This window comes from Gymnoscopelus microlampas (genome assembly GCF_963454915.1).
Source record: "Gymnoscopelus microlampas genome assembly, chromosome: 4".
In the NCBI taxonomy this organism is placed as follows: domain Eukaryota; kingdom Metazoa; phylum Chordata; class Actinopteri; order Myctophiformes; family Myctophidae; genus Gymnoscopelus; species Gymnoscopelus microlampas.
In genome coordinates this window covers 43,938,984-43,958,467 of record NC_139941.1, presented here as the reverse complement: position 1 = coordinate 43,958,467, position 19,484 = coordinate 43,938,984, and the positions used below count along the sequence as shown (strand labels likewise).

Genomic DNA, 19,484 nt, shown 5'->3' with positions numbered 1-19,484 from the left:
ACTTTTAAGACCTTTTTAATACCTCAAAGAAAAGGAAAAAATACCATTACTGTATCAAAAGTAATCAACAAACTGCACTGAGAAACTGGTCAAACATTGGCCAAATTGTCAAATAAGAGGCAAGAATATGAAAACAGCTGATCTATAAGTGAGCTTGTAGATCAGATATTTTCACAATATTTATCTGTGGGAAGTCAGTCAAACTAAATGTATTGCCTCAACGTCAAATATGATAATGGAGGGAGGGGGGGGGGGCACGGACTGAAAAGATTGAGAACCACTGGAGTAGACGGGCAATGGTTCTCAAAGTGGGGTCCGGGGACACCAAGAGGTTCTTAGGGAGGTTCCAGGGGGTCCTAGGGCAAAACATTATTTTTTGCTGATCTACATGCTTGTAGATCCATTTTAGAAAAAATATGGAAAAGTTGTAACACTTGAATCCTATGGGGATTACGGAAAATTAAAATCTTTAAATAACTTGTAATAGGTACAATTGTGAGTCAAAGTGGTTGAGTGTGTATATAATTATAGGAGTGTCACCACTAGTTACCTGTGATACCATTGAGTTAGTGCTGCAGGCGTCCATATTTGGGCATTGTGGTGTAGGCTCGACGTCACTGGGTGATGCGGACGTCCATGCTTGGGCTTTCGGGTGGCGATGTCACATACAGATGTACTGTATGTTCATGTTCTGGTACCAGTGGTACACAGCTTCTGGTCCCCAAGCATTGGGGGGAAACCTAGAGGAATTCTTCACTTTCATTTTTTATATACCGGTAGGGAATTAATAAAAAAGAAAAGATTAAAGAAAAGCAACTACTGGTCCTTTATCCCATTCCACCATTAATCTACGTGCATGCCTTAAGGTACATTCTGTATTTAAAATGGACACAAAGCCAGAATCATCATGAGAATAAAAATCTTTATTAGTGTTTTATGAAGTCTGCATAATATGCCACACGCCTGAGAAGCTTATGGTCAGAAAAAAAAAACTGCTCTATCAATAACCGCCCTCTACTGGTAAAACAACTGCGACATCTACTGTACTGACTTGCTTTGCAAAAAGATTACTGTTAAATACACACATACTGTACTACTGTTATGTATATGTACGTCGTCTGGTCCACGTCAGATTTGTAATGCATTTTTTTTTCTTTTCACATTCATATGTTGTAGGCCAAAGATAAAAGAATGTAACACTGGACCCTAAACACATGGTTCAGTCCCCCAAAATCCAAACTCCACTAGGTGCACTTAAAGTACAATCACTAGTGCTGTAAGGTAAACAAATGTATTACATCAATATAAAGGAGGTTTGGGGAAGAAAAAAAAAAGGAAAAGAAAAAAACAGATGTAAAAAACAAAAAAACACTTGCAACAGCCACGTAATGACGAGAATGGCATACTGCAAGCTAGTTTAAGTCTTTGTTTAACATACAGTATAGACAGGAACGAATACAATACACACATTTAAAACACAGGATGTCCCAGTGTGCAGACTCATTCGCTCTTCCTTTCTGGTATAAGATTCTGGAATACTGCCATGTTTCTGTAACATTTTAAAGCCAATTGTATCTGCTTCACCTTTACCCGCTTATCTAAGCACCAAAAGGCGTCAAGAGGTCAAATGAGCCGTTATTCCACTAACGTTTTTTTTTTTTTTTCTTTAAGTGAAGAGATGAATGACTATGAAAATTCTCACAACATGCCTCTGGAATCATTAAAACCATAGGAAGGAAAGCAGATTTGGGGTTACAGGCAAATCAACCATTTTGTGTACTTTAAATGCACCAGATTTATTTTTGAAAGATAAAAAGTAATAAGATAAAAAACAGGCTACATCATGTGGGGCAGTGATTTTTCTTACCAAGACAAAGGGCTTTCATTGGGAATTGGATTCAAGCTGAACCTTTTTGAGTAAAACAGGAATGATCCATGGTCTCCATGTCACTTTAAAAACAGCTGTGGTCTTGAAAATATTACTTTAATAAAAAGTGAAGGACAGAAAATCTTAAGTATATTTATATATAAAAATACATGAGAATACAAAAAAGTAGCAAAAGAAAGGGGATATAGGTTAAAAACAATATAGAATGAAATTCATTGATGCCTTCAATTTCTCCCGGTGAGAGACTTTTTTTTTTTTTTTTTTTAAGACGCTTCACCTCGGAGAGCTCCAGGACTCCCAGTGTCGTGTCAAAAACTAAACGAAAAAGAAAAAAAAATCCTTTCTAACAGCTTGATATTTTCTGGTCCCTGCCCAGTGCACCCAGCAAACCTAGGCCCAAGTCTCATTAGCTTCTAAATCCACTTTCTGTAAGGGGGTGCAAATCAAACCAACCTAGGACACGGAAGAGTGCCGTGTAATGACTAAGAAGTAAACTACAGCCAGGCCAATTATAGCGGTTCGTTTAGGGTTTTTGCTGATTCTTTTCTTGCCAACATTCCTATTTGTCCATTAAGAGGTGTGTCTTATAACGACACACGTCAAAGAGTTGAAAAAATAAAATAAAGGAGAGGGTGAGGGGTTGTTTGGGCAATGGGTGAAATCATTTTGGGAATTAATTTCGTAAATACAATGTGGCGTTGTCCCCTTAGAGGGGATCGGCCACCAAGGCCATCATTCTAACCAAGCCAACTCCCCCCCAGACAAAAACATGGGTCCAAGTTTCCCAGAGAAAAGTAAACTTAGGTTCAGAACAATGGTTGGGGTGAACCAAAATAAATTTCATTTTAGCATTCAAGCTTGTGTTACTCATACAAGCAATATCCAATACTGAGAAACTATTCACAGATATTTTTGGTTATTTCCCCCTGCTTCCTGGACTAAAAACCAATATACATTTCATTTGTACCACAAATAGATCTAATATTAAGGATTTGGGGAAAAGCAATTTAACAAGGTGCATGACATAGATGGGTAACAAAGTGCCAAATTCTATACTGAAAAGTCTATGTATTGATGTGTATATGTGCGGGCGTGTGTGTGTGCGTGTGTGTGTGTGTGTGTGTGTGTGTGTGTGTGTGTGTGTGTGTGTGTGTGTGTGGGTGTGTTTGTGTGGGTCTCCATACGTATGCTTGAGAGTGTGAACGTGTAAAGTTAAAACTGGGAGTGGAACTGGGCCACAAATACTATGAAGTTATGTACAGAAATTCATTCTGTGGGGTTTCTATTTTTTCATGATAGGACTCACAAGTTTAAGAATTCATGATCTTTGTAAATAGGCTGACGTTGTTTGGGTAGTTCCTTAAGCCATTTAGGACATACTGGAACAGCGCACAGACGGGGAGCCCATCTGGGTCAGAACCTTGTCCAGCCACTGCAAGGGTCCATTCAAATGCAGCTCAATCCAGCAAGGAGTGCTTGTGACAGTCTGCCGCCTGAGAGACAAAAAGATAAAAAGTGTTGTTACTTCTGCCGCCTGTGTGCCCTGGTTCACACCATTCTTTGTTAAGCTGCTGGAGTGGATTTATTATTTTATTTCTTGAAGGAATGTTTTTGGGAGTAAATGTTAACCCATTCAATCCGGGAACGCATCTGTGTCACTTTAGATTTCTTTGGCAATTAAAAAATAGCAGATATACAAGCGTGGCACTCGCAGATATACAAGCGTGGCACTCGTGTGCCACAAACTTTATATTATATATTCTAATATTATACTATATATTCTTTGTTGCTATATCAGTGGTGCTCCAACTTTTCCATGTCAAGGACCCCCAAAATGATATGTATTTGGCCACGGACCCCCCCCCATCTCAAAATATGTTCCAGGGACCACCAGAAGCACAGATCGGAGTTACAAATATTTGCTTTAAAACATATATTCAAAGATTTGCGCACATTTTCACGTTTTTTGTCTCCAAAAATAGCAGGTCTGCAAGCTCATAGCTCTATTAGCTTGTATGCATCTGCTATTTTTGAATAACCAAATAAATCTAAAATGACACAGATGCGTTCCCGGTCTTAAAGGGTTAAACAACAAAATGCAGGGTCCATATGAATGATATCCAATCCATCATAGTGACAGAGAACATAATGTTTGCTCAGCATTGCCATGCTCACCTGTACTCAGCTCCCCAGCCTTTGACGAAGCTCATACGGATTGTGCACATCCTGGTGAGCTGGTAGACAGCTTCAAAGCCCTGGTTGACTGACTGAGCCAGCAGAGCAGCAAACTCTTGGTTGTTGAAGATCTTCAAGTTACAACCTTAGGGAACAGGGGAGGGTCAGTGGGTCAGACATAGTTGTTGTGAGTTGTCCCTGTGACATTTCTTTTTTGTTCAAATATGTATATACTACCAGTGCTTTAAATAACTTCATTACTGCCGTCAACCAGCAGGTGTCCTACTTAGCACTCCTGACAATGGGTTATAGAGTAGACAGACAATCGTATACTACATGTAAGAAAGGGTGGATTTTGTGTGCGTGTCCAGAATAAGGCTGGCTATCGAAATTAGAATTTCTTGGCACCAAAATGAAAGCATCAGAACTACTCTGTATCGAGAGGGGCATCCAAACCATTTGCACTGATTTTTTAAATATATATGCACATTTATTTCCTGTGTTTGTACTCAAATCGGAAAAAGTAGTAGTAGTTCTGGAACCGGTATTTGATTTTATTTTTTTTACAATACCCAGCCCTTCCAGAACACTTTCCTGGCAGACCAGTTGTCCAATTGTCTCAAATAAAAGATCTGGTCTTTGAACCGCCTACTTTTGTTACTTTTAGCTTTGTCAGCAATTGTTCAGTCTACAGGAATATTACATTTTTGCCACTAGGGTGGCCAGAGCCATTGAGAAGTTTTACCATCTCTGTTCACTCCATCAGCCCACAAATGTAGCAATTCTTCCATCTCAATGGCTCTGGAATTGTATACATCACTTGCCTGTATCCAGACCATAGACTCCGCCCACTCCACTGAGTGGACTGCTTCAGTCTCATCAGGCTAAAACATTTCTTTATTTTCATCAATGTCCGACATACATTAATATAATGTATCTTGGACATTTTGACACTGAGGCGACAGAGCCTTCTTTCTTCTCCTACTCTCATTACCTGAGAAGTCAAATGACTCCTTTATGACTGGACAGGGCCGGATTACCCTCCGTGGTGCTCAGGGCTTCGAACCGTTTTGTCTTATTAGTATTGTTGCGCTGATAGGCAAGCAAGTTGTCTGACACAAGTTAATGTGTGGAATGATTTAATTCCAAAAATGCCAATGGCCAATCTGCCTTTGGGGACAAACTGCTGCTCACGCTCAATAAAGTCATTCCAAGTATTCGGTTTCTGGCATTCATGTTTACTGTTATGTTATCATTATTTATGTTAGGCTATTTTGTGCTCTGCGCATTCATTTTCTTTACATCCCCATCATGAATAACACACTTTCTGTAGACACAGCCACTTAGACATTATGGAGCTGTAATGTAAAATTGAAGGAAATATAATAATGTTAAACAGACCATGATGCGGAGATACTTTTGCACCAATCATCATAAAACATTAATTACAAAAAAAAAAAATCCCATGCCCCCCTAGATAGGTGCACAATGCCAGTTTGCCTACTATAAACTCTAGCGACCACAACACTAAGATTCTAAATGTAAATATATGGGGGACGGAACAACTGCAGTGGCTGCAACGAAGTCACCACCTAAGCCAAATAGTGAGCCAGAGAAATGCTATTCAGTGATTGTTATGTCAACTTTTCCACCGGTTACCTGGAGGTATTTTGCAGACTGTTGCAGGGTGCCATCCATACCGCTGGTTGCAGTTTGGACTCTGGACAAAGATGGCGCTATCGCTCAGACATTCAGCAAATACTTCCCCGCCAATGTAATAAAGCCTTACTCCTCTTCCTGTGAACAAAAACAGAAATACACATCACACTCCTGTTTCATACAAAAGTTATGCAAATCTTTTTAATAAATGTTTTTACCCTCCTGTTTTCTTAACGCTTAACTGTTACGTAAACAAGAAGTCCTGTCCGCTGCCTGGAGTATACAAATAATATAAGACATTTATTTGAGGCGATATTTCAAACAAACTTACTTCAACATCCAATAGTCTAATGATGATTAGTTAGGTTAAAGTAACCGTGTATCATCGCATTTTGTATACTTTGTGTGGAATTGACTTGTGAGCCTAGTAGCATTCTTCCAAATCCATCTTTATTTAATTGATTAGTTTAATTAACTTCTTCAGGGTCTTCAATGTTTTTCAGGCCATGGACCCCTTAGTTGAGAGCGAGCCTTCCATGCATCTTGATAAGAGGCTTTCAAAGCTAGCTCACCATATTTAGCTGATCGTCTCATCAATATCTGTTGCCCTTTGAGATTACTTGAAACTAGCTTGGAAGTATTCCACCAGTTTTTAGTCCCTATGGGTTGCCTCCAAATGATTCATTTGACAGCACTATTGTCACCAATACACTGCTGTGTGTAAATGAAATGTTTTTTATTTGTTTACACATCGTCTATGCTAATATGTCGGATTCATGTTAATTTGTATATTCACACATGACATTTTTTGGAGAGAAACCCCCTCCCCACACAAAAAAACTTTCCTATCACAAAGACACACTCTATAGTAACTCGGAGGACACCTAGGGATCCCGGACCCCCTGTTGAAGATCCATGGCTGAGAACAAAACTGCTATGGTGCGTTTTGCAAATCATACAGTAGTGTAGGCTAGTACACATAGGCTTGTGAAACTATCTCAGACTGACATTACTTGGTTACTACTTTAAGTTTTGCAATCTATGGGTAGAAACTAATGACAAAAAGTAAAAAGAGAAGTATGTCCATGTCCAAAAAGTGAGGAAATAATCATCAAAAGACTTTGAATGATTACTTACTACATAATAGTAAAAAGAAATAAACGGCGCGCATGTACATGTACAATACAAGGACTAACTTAATCCTAAAAGTAGTAATTCACAAAGTGCTGCGTGTGCAAAATTATTGGATATCTAAAAGATTCACAAGATTTAATCGGACAAATAATGGATGTTTCAGAATGCCCCACATGAAAAACCACTTAAGTAGACTCTCATAATAAATAATTTAACATCCAAGCTTTTATTTTACTAGAGGTTCGGGCCCTCACATCTAGAGCCCATATATGGAGCTGACTGATTTGTTTGCGCCTGATGCCGTGACACCTACGTCACACCGCCAATCCGACCAATATGTCTGAGTCATAGTGTACGGGGCTTTGTCAGAGTACCCGATGTACCAGTCAGACTGTGTCCCTTTTGTGCTCTTATATGGAGATCTCTGCATCCGTCTGTTCCTGAAGTCATTAATATATGGCCAAACCCTGTATACTGGCATGCCCATATATGGGCATATTGGGTGGATTGGTGGTTCTGGAAAACTGGATATCCATATATGCCTTTTGCCTAAAATATGGACATATCGGTCGGATCTGCGGTTCTGGACAACCACTAATCTAAACGACTCGGCAGCAGGCTCCGCACTCCCTTCGAGTCATTGCCGCTGCGTGCGCCGAGTTTGACGTTGGTCGGTCCCATATGCACGTGACCATATATGGGCATAGTGGTCGGATCAGTGGACTCAAGACAACCGGATCTCCATATATGCCTATATACGGGTTAGTTTATGGTTATGTCTGAGTCATGGTGACATGCGTATACATGGGCGTATTGGGTTTGTTTATGGTTATGTCAGAGTGACTCAGACATAACCGTGGTTAATTCCGTGCAGAATATAGGAAGAAGATTCCAGTGAGCATTGTGCTTGATGTAATGAACCAAATTCCGCTTGCAACATTACAGCAAATGTTGCTGGACAGCTCATGCCAGTGTTACACATTGGGATTTCATGCAGCCTTTGCCTCTGATGAAAGCTGAAATTGCAAAGCAGTGACCACTAGAGTCACCAACTTCGGTAAGGCACCAAGTTTGGCATAACTAACAACAAATACAATTTGCAGAAATGAAACTTTGGTCACGTTATATTCCTAACTCGTGACTGTGCTTAACAAAGCCAGGCAAGTTCAATTAGGGACTGTGTTTCTTTCTGTGTAAGAGAGATGGACTATATATTCACTTTATGTTAGTTGCGGGGAAGGAAAAAAAAAGGGGGGGGGGGGCTCATGGACTAAATAGCCCACACAATATTTCTGAACGTAAAGACTGCCAGTCCACATCTGGCTTTGAGTTAGAGATGTACTAATCCAATTTGTATCCTTCCCAATACCGAGTACCGATCCAATACCAGTGTGCAATATAAACAAATAGGACAGTGGTTCTAAAAGTGGGGTCCGGGGACCATCGGAGTTCCTTGAGGGGGTTCCAATGAACCCTTACAGATATGTAACTCTGAGAGTCTAAGTTTGTACACTCTCAAGAGTTATGGGGGTCCTTGAAATTAAAAGTTTTGAGAACCACTGATCTAGGAATAAATGGAAAATGCCATTAATAATTGTTAATGTGCAGCTACAATTATAATGTAAATAGTTCAGAAAGAGTATAAACCAGTTGCAACATCAACTGAAGGAATCAAAATATGACTCTAAATGAAATATCATCATGTTATAAATTACGTGGTGTAGGAGTGGCATACTAGCCGATACCAATACCAGCATTATAGGTGTCAGCTTTTCCGATACTGGTATCGGTATTGCAACAACTCTACTTTTGAGTATCACATACGCCCAATGGCCCCGGAGTCGTTTTCTACTTCAGTACCTATGTGCCTCCGGGTCATCTCCACGGTGGCATTACGGTTGACGTTGGACAGCAGCCCGAGGCAGAAGCGCTCCGAGTTGGAGGGGTCTGTGAAGCCATCCACCGTCAGTGAGGGCTGTGAGGCGTGGAAGGTCTCTCCCACACGCTGGTTCAGCTCGTAATAGGCTATTGAGCACCAGAAGGCTGGCTCAGAATAGGTCACCGGCTGTAGGTCTGAAACGGGACATTATACAAGTTCATATCGTTCCTTTGGATTAAACTCCCCCCCCCCCCCCATTGCATTATCAATTTTGTTTTCCACTATTACAGACGATAATCATATTGATAATACTGTCAAGATTTCACTTTAACACTCGCTGTTAGTCAACACATTAAAGCAAAAACAATGTCAACATGTGGTTCCATCAATTTATCAAGACTGAATGACAATTAGTCCTCATTCATTTTTAACATCAAACAATATATCTTCAATATCATGCAAAATAAGTGGGATTAGCTCAGCTCTCTGTCTGCAGTAGAGTTAGACTTATAATGAGCCAACTGTGCATATCTTACCCATGCTGTGATTAACAGGGGACAAGGTGCTGGGGGACAGCTCTGCTGGAGAACCTGACAGGGACAGGATACAGGAAGTTAACCATTTGAGCTGATTTATAGAGGATGCTTTACTATGAGTCTCGACTTGGAGAAAGAAAGTCTGAAAGGCAATGGGAATAACAAGAAACCGACAGGGAGTGTCTAGTCTAGGGTACCTGTGTCCATACTTTGATTCATCTGTTGATCGCTTGCCTCCCCATCCTCACTGATGTAGCCAGGTGGCGGGGTTTCTAGAGAACAAACACAACAACTTATTCACTGTGGCATCAATGTAACATAATAAAATGATAAATGAAGAACATGGTTATTGAACTGATTGTTATTAGGGATGGGACTTAAGGGATAGTTCACCTGAATAATTCATTTTTTTTCCTATCGATTAGTCACCCCATGGAGACTTGAATTTATGGATATTTTTTTGTTTTAATAATTTGATGGCCAGCAGACCGGTAGGCAGTGGTTCCAGTAGGAGACACGGTCATCAAATTATTGGCTTAGGAATGCGATAAAAACATAACCATGAATAATGTCCATGAATTCAAGTCTTCATGGGGTGACTAATCGATAGGGAAGAAAATGGCAATGGCATTTTGGGGGGGAACTATCTCTTTAACCCATTGAGACCTGAAGCCGATTCTACATGTCTCCTAAATCCCAACAGTTTTCTGAAAAACGTATGTTTCTATATCAGTGGTGCTCAATCTTTTTCATGTCAAGGACCCCCAAAATTATATGTATTTGGCCGCGGACCCCCATCAAAATATTTTGTTCCAGGGACCCCCAGAAGCAAAGATTTGAGTTAAAAATGTTCGCTGTAAAAATATATATATATATTCAAAGATTTGCACACATTTTCACGATTTTTCAAAAATAGCAGATATACAAGCTCATAGCGCGGCACCGCCCAAAGTGTAAAATAATGCTTTTTATCTCAAATCTAAAAATGACACAGTTCCAGGTCTTAATGGGTTAAGTACTAACCAACTAGTCTAAAAACAAAGATGACAAACACATATTTCCATGCTGAGCCCCCTTTATCCTCCTTGGCCCCAACATACTTCCATCTCAGATAACCATGCATCACCGTCGTGCTCCTCTGCTGCCATGTAAGCTCCACTTAGCAGATTTCGCAGCAGACTGTATTCTTTAAAGACTTCAATGCAAAGTGCCCCCACACTTTAGACAATTTGGGACACGCACATTTCAGTTGCTGCCGTCTCCACCATCTACTGTATGTGGTCATCATTTTTACCCTTTTCTCTCCTCCCAATTTAGTCCCTATGCCAATTAACCCTCGAACCCTAAACACCTAGACAGGTACTTTAGCCTTGTGCCACCCAAACACCCACGCAATTCTTCTCTTCTAGTGCATCACCCAACCTTTAATGCGATTAGTCATGAAGTCATCCTAAACCCTGCATGAAATTGGACTAACCTGGTATGTAGTTGTTAGGAGGTTCAATTCCTGCAGGAAAGTTTGTGTTCTCAGGTATGGAATGAGTGTAGTCATCAAGCGGTGGTAGCTCTGTCAGAACTTCCGAGTGTCTTGGCACAAGAACGGGAGGCAGCACTGCAGAATCAAATACAGAGAAAAGTTGAAATTACATTTTAAGCCGTTATGGGACACCAGTATGTAGAGTGGCATAGGATTAGCTCAATAGAACAAGCTACTAAATTACCAATATTACAAAGAAACAGTAAGAACATCAAGGTGAAGAACCACAGTGCCGCTAATGTATATTAAATGTTACACATCTTCCTGTGACCCAACAATGATTACCAATGCCGGCCTTACACCAAATTACTTTTCAAGCAATTTGACAGTGAGACAATTTTCCCATGTCGGAATAAAAGCACAGGAGTTCTGCTAGATTTGTTTAACGTGCTTTCGTCATCTCTAGTCGATTGTTAAGTGTTAAGGTAAGGTTGTCATGAAGCTCATTCTGAGCGGTAAAAAGTCATACATTTTCTCATCTCGGGGTTCCACTCAAATCAAGCATGTTTAATTTCATTCAAGTCTTTAGTCGTGGTTCATGTGGGGTTCAATAACGTGTCGTGAGTATTGTCAACCACCAATGGGTGTCGTGCACTCTCTCCACCACCACATAGGAGACAACAAACATGATATTTTCTGTGTAACAGACAGCCTACTTGCCAAAAGCAATAGTCATGCCCTTTTGCTACACAGACAAATCTGGAGTGTTAACTTAACAATGAAAGTGCAAAAATGTATGCTTTCCCATCCACCTTTACACTTTCAGAGCTCAATTATGACTCTGTATTTTAGTGTGTACGTACAATACTAAAGGCCAGACCACACTAGACATGTTAACTTGCCTGTAGTGTAGATATAAGAGGGTGTAAGACCTTTTTCTTTTTTGTCTTCAAGTGGGTAATAGATGTGAAAAGGTTGTCAGACGACGTTAATCTTTAAAGTCTTCAAGTGTATGGTAGATGTGAGAGGGTGTCAGGCGCTAGTCTTTAAAGTCTTCTAGTGTATGGTAAGATGTGAAAGGAGGCTCAGACAAGGTTCAAAGTCTTCTATGCGGTAGGCATAATGTTTAGCAAGATTATGTGGCGACATTGTTTTATTCAATGAACAACAAGTCATTAAGTTAAGCATTTTAAGAGCGCAACGTAGATGGACAACAGAGTACAACAAGATGGCATACAAAAAGAGAACCTAGTATCGCAACAGCTTGCATAATTTCTATATGGTGCTATGTAATTATGAGCACAGATGAAGGGTTGCCACAGGACAAGGTGGTGTTCATGTGGGTAAAGTTTATGATTATGGTTGCAGTTGCTGCGAGAGGTCTCTTGTGGGGAGGAGAGAGACAGAATGCTGCTTTAGAGTACCTATGAACATCCTTATGAAGCCATGTACGGAACAGCTAACATTCAACACTTCAGGCTAATGGGGTTAAGCTTTAGGACCTGGATCACAATCATTACAGGCAACCAGTAACACCTGACCCAAAATATATTCTTTCGATCCTATAACAATAATTTGCCATTTCACATGAAACAGGACTGCTGACTTCCCTCTATGTGATACTGGGTGGTAAACAACAGGGTGTTTCAACCAGCAGGTAACATACGTTTACAATTTACATCATTTAGAACTATGGCTACAATCAGCCACTGTGAGACGTTTTGAGGAGACAGAAAGAGAGAAGCAGAAAAAGATGTACAGAACCTCTTTTTCCCCCCTCCCATCAAAATGTCTACCATAAAATACAACCACCATTTGATATTATTTACGATCCGTGTTAATTCAACTCAGAGAGTACAAGTGGAACCAAATGGACCCTTCCACTTGTACACTATCAGAGTTACAGACCCAGAAGGGTTCATTTTGTTCCTAACCATCAATCATTTAGCTGGGAAACCCCTCAAGGAACCCTGGGGCTCCCCAGACTCCACACTGAATGCCATAAAACACCACTTTAAAGCTACAATTCGTTCGTTTTGTGTCTCTCCTCCTGAAAGATAGGAAATTGCAACTATGTCCGAACTACGATAAAAATGGCAGCGAATCTAGCATCCAATTTGGTGTGCCGCCTGCATCAAATAACTTTACTGACATTGTCAACCACTAGGTGTTTTACCCAACACCAGGGTCTGACTTTCTCAATAGAAGAGTAGGGAGATCACCTCCAACCAAAACTGCAGATGTGTTAGGTAGTGTATTGTCATGCTCTACCATACAGATTAGTTAAAATAACATTTTATTCACTAAAATAGGTCCCGATTTGTAGCTTTAAAGCCATCATATGCACCATCCAGCGGGGGGGGGGGGACAAACGTTCTGGTGCTTGTTAATGGCGTAGTGGTTCCGTTGCTCACTTCCAGAACCACACAAATCCCTGCAGGTCTACAAGACAACAACCAAAAGTATATGGCAGCTCACCTGGGGTCTCCACCCTCTGGTAGTGGTAAGGATTGATGCACACCTCATCCTTCTTGAGGTGGAAGGCGTATTCACAGGCCTCAATGGCGCGTAGCTCATGGTGGCTGTGCAGGTCAGGCCATCGCCACAGGCGGCAGTAGATGACATGGGGAAGCCCCTTCCTGTGGGAGACCTGCAGGCGCCCGTCCAGGGATCTGATAGGATACCAACCAGAAAGCGGCGGTGAGAGATTTGGGGAGGCAAACAGGGAGCGAAATGTTGGATAAGATGTATGAAGTGGCCAGATTAGTCGAATAGGTGGGGTGACGAGAATGAGAAGCAAAAAACGTTCTCATGTTCCCCTCACCCAACACCGCAAAATGACAACTTTCCCACATCAAAGTTGTATGCAACACCATACAATAGGTTGAGGAGGATAGTCACCTGGTTTGGTCAGGGTAGCTGTATAGGCCTGAGGTATCCCACTGTTCTATCGTATTTGGAGTACTCAGTCCCCATATTTCAGAGCAATTGCTGTGCACAGAGAAAACAACAAAAACAAAACAAAAAAACAAATGATAAACATGGGACATGGATCATTCAGAAGTATATCAGTATGGGTAATGTGAACATTAAAAGGCCTCTTTTATTGGAGTCTCAGGAAGAAAAAGACATCAAATTCATTTTCATCTGAGAAATGAAGGATGGGATACTTCAAATAAGAGAAGCCTTTTTTTGACAGAATTAAGGAGGGGAGAAAAAAAAACATAAAATGGCATTCAATAACACACAATGAGACTGTTGGTGAGACAAAGAACATTCTTAAACAATTGTGGCATTGTATTTAAATACAATTCTTTTTACTACAGCCGTGTATGTCGGTGAACTTATCTGGAGACGTTCAAACAAACACTGAAGAAGACACTCAAAGGGAGAAAAGAAAGGGGGCAACCTTGGAAAGAAACTACCTTTCCGTTTTCCAGCATTCTCAAAACTTCACAAGAAAATGGTCGGAAAACAAAAAACAAATAAAATGGAATGAAGACGAATGACGTAAGAGTTGCTTCTGAAGACCAGCACAATAATAGACTGCATTGGTAACGCTAAAGACTATAGCATGTAATTTGCCTTATTAACTGAAGTGGGATCTCAACTACCCTTCAAAACCACATTATCTTCAGTTCCTGACAGCATAGCAAACTATGTTGCAAGATTTTAGTTTTTGTTTATAATACAACCGTACTTCTAAATGACAGCCGGTTACCTGCAAAGCTGCTAGATAAACTCAACAGTCACAAACATAAATTTGGCGGGTTGTAATTTCCCACCCTAAAAAAAATTGCAACTTCTCCCTCCCTCTAAGGTGCGGAAATCCTTTACTACTCGAGTGAGATCTGCAAGGGAAAAGCATTTCATTCACATCGAGCCAGCCATCATTTCTGTACAAAAACAGGAGAACTCTCAGGCGATAACGGCCAGGCGACTATCTATAGACATCCAAACAACTGACGTGGTTGTTGGCAGCTCATCAGTGAAGAACGATACTGTTAACACACCATGTTCCCAGAGAACATGAGTCTAGGGCATCAAGGCTGACTGGCTGATAACATCCTCACTGATCCCTTGTAATGTCTGCCACCCATGAAATGAATATACTTGATATCAGCTTAACTGTCAGCACTGTGACTTTTCAGTTTTTAATTCCCAATAAACTTCTTATTTTTATTCCTAACGGGACACCGAGCTTTCCCCCTGGATCACATACTTGAATAAAAGCACATCTTCACGCCGATTTCACAATCTGAGCAGCTGTGGAAAACTGGGCCTAGAAATCAAAGTGATCTGTGCTTTGGCATTCCATGCTTGTTCTGAACTACGTCTCAAACAAGAACGTTACTTTGCATAAACATGTGAAACACAGGTGAATCAAGTGCTAGACCAACGTGGTGGCAGTTGTTTCTGAGTATCTAACACGGGCAGCTCCTGATGTGCATAAAACAAAACGTTCTAGTCCTTAACGTGACCATTACTCCACCATCGTGCGGCCTACCTGGGGATGGTGACACACTTGGTGTTACAGTTCTGTGTGGTGATGGCTTTCTCCAGCTCATCAAGCTGGCCAGTCTTCTTCAGCTTCTTCACCAGGCTCTTCACTGCCTTTTCACACCACTTCTCCTCTTGGCCATTCTGCTCTCCTCCGCCTGCTCCACCCGGCCCGCTGGCAGACTTCTTCCAGCCCAGCAGCCTCTTTACCACCGGCGGAGTGAAGGGCAGGATGGAGGACATCTTGGTCGGGAGGGTAGCCGAGGGTCTCTTCAGCCTGAGAGCTCAGAACACACTCGCACACACAGAAGCAGAGGGGACCTGGAGGAGGCACAGATTTGGGCCCTTGCTCTGGGGTGGCCCCACTCTACTGACCCAAGGAGTCACAGGTTGGAAGCCAGGGCAAGCAGTTTTAAGACAGAGAAACCTTTGGAGAAAATCAAAACACATAAAAAGCATACAATTACAAACAAATTCACAGTTCATAGCAGTCATCATAGCTAGACATGCTGCCAAGTTCAACATCACAATAATAAACACACATGAAAAAAGGAATGTGAATTATTTTTCTAATGCTGAAGCAAAATAGTAGTATTGATGCTCACTGTAAACGTTTCATAAGACCTGTGTGTTATGGAAACAAACTTGAGCATTCGACAATTGAACGAGCAGACAGAGACAGTCCACTTTCCTGTCACAAATTATAACCTTTAACGTGTAGCTTTAGATGGCAAAACTTACGAAGTTGACCAACACAACAGGGTGTGCCTGAGAGTGTGTTGTTGTTGCATTCGTGAATAATACAGGCAAAACAAAACACCATTATAAGCCATCAATTAGCTGCGGAGAGAATTATAGCTCGTAATGGAAATCAATCGGAATTGATTTGATTCACAACACAGGAGTATTTATGACAGCTAACAGTTACAGTAGCTATAATAGCTTCGTAGTGTGTGTGTGTGTGTGTGTGTGTGTGTGTGTGTGTGTGTGTGTGTGTGTGTGTGTGTGTGTGTGTGTGTGTGTGTGTGTGTGTGTGTGTTGCAGGGCCGGCTATTAGGGCTCCAATATACTTCGTTGCGCGTGTGGTGTCGCGCTCCGAATATATAGCAGATCTACAAGCTCACAACGCGTCGCGCTGCGACGCGTTGTGAGCTTGTAGATCTGCTATATATATTCGGGTGCGCGACACCGGCGCGCAACCACGTATATCGACTCCGGGTTGTAGAGGAGGGGGGGCCTTGCTTTGCTTTCACTAGCTACAGCCGCTTTGCATTGTCAATACAGTTGCAGAATAAACGCCGAAATGGAGTCTTTACGTTTTTTTTTATTTCTACATGACCTATAAAATCACAATTATTAAAAAGCTATCAAACAATATCCCCGAGTGGGCTTGCGGGGGGGGGTCCCTCTATCTTCTCCAGGCCAGTTAGCCTAACGTTAGCCCGTTAGCTTGTTATCAGAAATCCTTTTGTTGTGATCCCAGAAAAAAAAACTGCTTTGCGCAACAATCAAGTGGCTCGCGCTACTTGGAGGCTAACTAACGTTAGCTGAGCAAAATAAAAAGTCAGCTTCACCACTATTATTACACAAGGAAATTAGATTATTTAACATCTTACAAATCAGCTGTCCCGTGTCAGGAACACCCTTTAGACGTTTAAAAGTGTCTCTGAAACAAACGCGCGCCTCCTAAAAGAACAGAAAAACGAGTTCACATCTTGAACTGTTCCACAAAACTGAGTCCCCGTCGCTAGCTGCTATGCTAGCTGCTATGTTAGCTAGCTAGCTGCTAATGCTAACACACACACAAAACAACACGCACCAAAGTCGTGAAAACAACCCAACAGCGTTGCAATAGTTACCCCAGTTATTAGCCTCCCGAATTCCACTTTTCGCAGGAAAAGATGTGCACAGCAGCTCAACAGACGCCCTGTTTCTGGCATAAAGATATAATGAACGGTTTTCTAATGGCAGCAGGAATTATTTGACAAGGAGGCTTGTTGGGCTTTTCTCTGAAGCTGCTACTGTTGCTACTAGTTAGCCTCGTTAGCAGCGTTGCCAGGTTCTGAGAGAGAGACAAGCAACCAGGTCTATGAAAACAAACCCAAAAGAAGCATATGGGTTACATGAGCACTTTAAACCTGCATGCATCGGCTATTATGAAGAAAATGTGAAACATTTGGAATATTTTTGAAACATTTTAACAACACAAATGGGGGGTCCCTGGCACAACATATTTTCAGATGGGGGGGTCTGTGGACAAATACATATTCATTTTGGGGTCCTTGACATGAAAATGTTTGAGAACCACTGGTTTAAAAAACATTAGGTAACAAGTCCCAAAGAAATGCAACCCGCCGCAACAACCAATATTTACAAGCGACATGACAGAAAAACAAGCACAAAGTCGCTTATAATAAAGGGACATGGCAACCTTACTCGTTAGGTAGACCCGGAACCAAACACTCAGATAAACATGCTGGGCGACATCACAGAATATGAGTCCCACCCTTACTCTAAATTGATTGGACAAACCGAAGCAGAACTACGAAGTGGGACGCACGGGATTGGTATGTTTTCGTGACAATCCATAATGTTTATTTGACAGCATGGTTTTTGTATCTGTCATCGGGAGATAGTTTGAGTCCAAATCAATTTAAAAAGCACACATCAATAATGTTTCCGTTAATTAATTAATGCTTTAAAACTGGTAAATACATGTTTGTATTCAATTGGTGACAAGAATACAATTAAAACCTGGATGCTGCAGATATGAAGATAGAGAGACAGAGACTAATGTTCTAAATGGTTTAGAATCTAAACCGTTCCTAAACGTTTTAGCTCGCGACCCTAAAGAGTCCCCCCATGACCCAAACTAGTGAAAATAGCAGATCTACAAGCTCACAACGTGTGGCATTGCAATAATATTGTTAATCGCAATAATTTTTGCCACACACAATCGTGACATGCAATTTTCATATAGTCCCAGCCTACTTCTTAAACATTTGTTTTCAAATTGATGGAATTTCTTAGATTTTTGGCATTTATTTATGAAATTAATTTACTGGCTACCCATCAAAATGGACCTGCGACCCACAAATGGGTCCCGACCCACTGTTTGGGAACCACTGTTCTAAACCTTGTTTTCTCGTTTCTCTCTCTCTCTCTCTCTCTCTCTCTCTCTCTCTCTCTCTCTCTCTCTCTCTCTCTCTCTCTCTCTCTCTCTCTCTCTGACCTTTCTTATTCATCCCTCTAACGACATATGACTCTGTCATAACGACAGAGACTGATGTATACCTGTCAGGCGTTCATTGCTCTAATTGCTCTTCCCCCAAATCATCCAAGTCCAATTAGTGTATTGGTCTCACCTGGTACCACTATAAATGCTTCAGGCCAACATTTGGTCGATTTTTATTCATCTGTAGCCATGGTTGTATGGCTGCTTCTTTGTGTTGTGACAGTCCAACTAGGGCCCTCCCAAGGTGAGCCAGGTTTAACAAGGAAAAGTTACTTACACCCATTGTAATCAGCATTGTAATCATTGTTCTGAATTAAAAGTAAATTGATATATTATCTCCACTTGGAGATAAAGTACATCTCGTCAGTTGAAACCTTGCATAATTTTAATGTCGTGATTAAAAAAACACTCACAATAATCATATCGCAGACATTTTAATTCATTGTGATTGTCCTCCGTCATAATCATCGTGACATGTCATTTTCATATCGTCCCATCCCTAATATGTCTTTGTCCATCAATTTGTGTCAGCTGGACGGCCTCCATTGTTGAAGTGCCCCCTGGGGTTTAGGATGTGCACAGATGGCTTGGACTGTGTCCCCTATAGACATGTGTGTGATGGAGAAAGTGACTGCAGTGATGGATCGGATGAAGAAGGCTGTGCAGAGGCATGCACTGCAGGTACTGGTTGTGTCTCAATGATGTAAAACAGGGCCGGGGTTCCCAAACTTTACAGTTTGAGATCCGAAAGATAAGCTCGGTGTCTCCCTGCATGGGACCCAAACAGGACCCTTACAGAATTACATTATGAATAGCCTACTTAAGCCCTATATTTATAAAATAGTGAAAATAGCCAATCTATAAGCTCCCAACGTGTCGTAATGTGTTGTGAGCCTGTAGATTGGCTATTTTCACATATATTTATTTTACATTTTCTTAAATTCTTTTGAACATTTTTTATTTTTGGAAATCTTTTGAAATAATAATTATTAAAACAGTGT

At 41.1% G+C, this 19,484-nt stretch overlaps 1 protein-coding gene across 2 annotated transcripts; it reads right to left on the bottom strand.

Annotated features, from left to right (window-relative positions):
* Positions 1-902: 902 nt before the first annotated feature.
* Positions 903-17,282, bottom strand: smad2 (SMAD family member 2). 2 transcript variants are annotated; one of them, XM_084054992.1, is made up of 11 exons: positions 17,108-17,282; positions 15,256-15,675; positions 13,650-13,739; positions 13,227-13,420; positions 10,749-10,883; positions 9,469-9,543; positions 9,272-9,325; positions 8,717-8,929; positions 5,723-5,860; positions 4,064-4,208; positions 903-3,381 (listed from the first exon to the last, which is right to left on the bottom strand). In XM_084054992.1, exons 2-11 carry the CDS (start codon positions 15,489-15,491, stop codon positions 3,258-3,260), a joined length of 1,404 nt encoding a protein of 467 aa, XP_083911118.1. In that variant the 5' UTR covers positions 15,492-15,675; positions 17,108-17,282; the 3' UTR covers positions 903-3,257. The 2 variants fall into 2 exon arrangements, with proteins under 2 accessions (XP_083911118.1, XP_083911119.1); XM_084054993.1 differs by having other exon boundaries at positions 9,481-9,543.
* Positions 17,283-19,484: the final 2,202 nt, after the last annotated feature.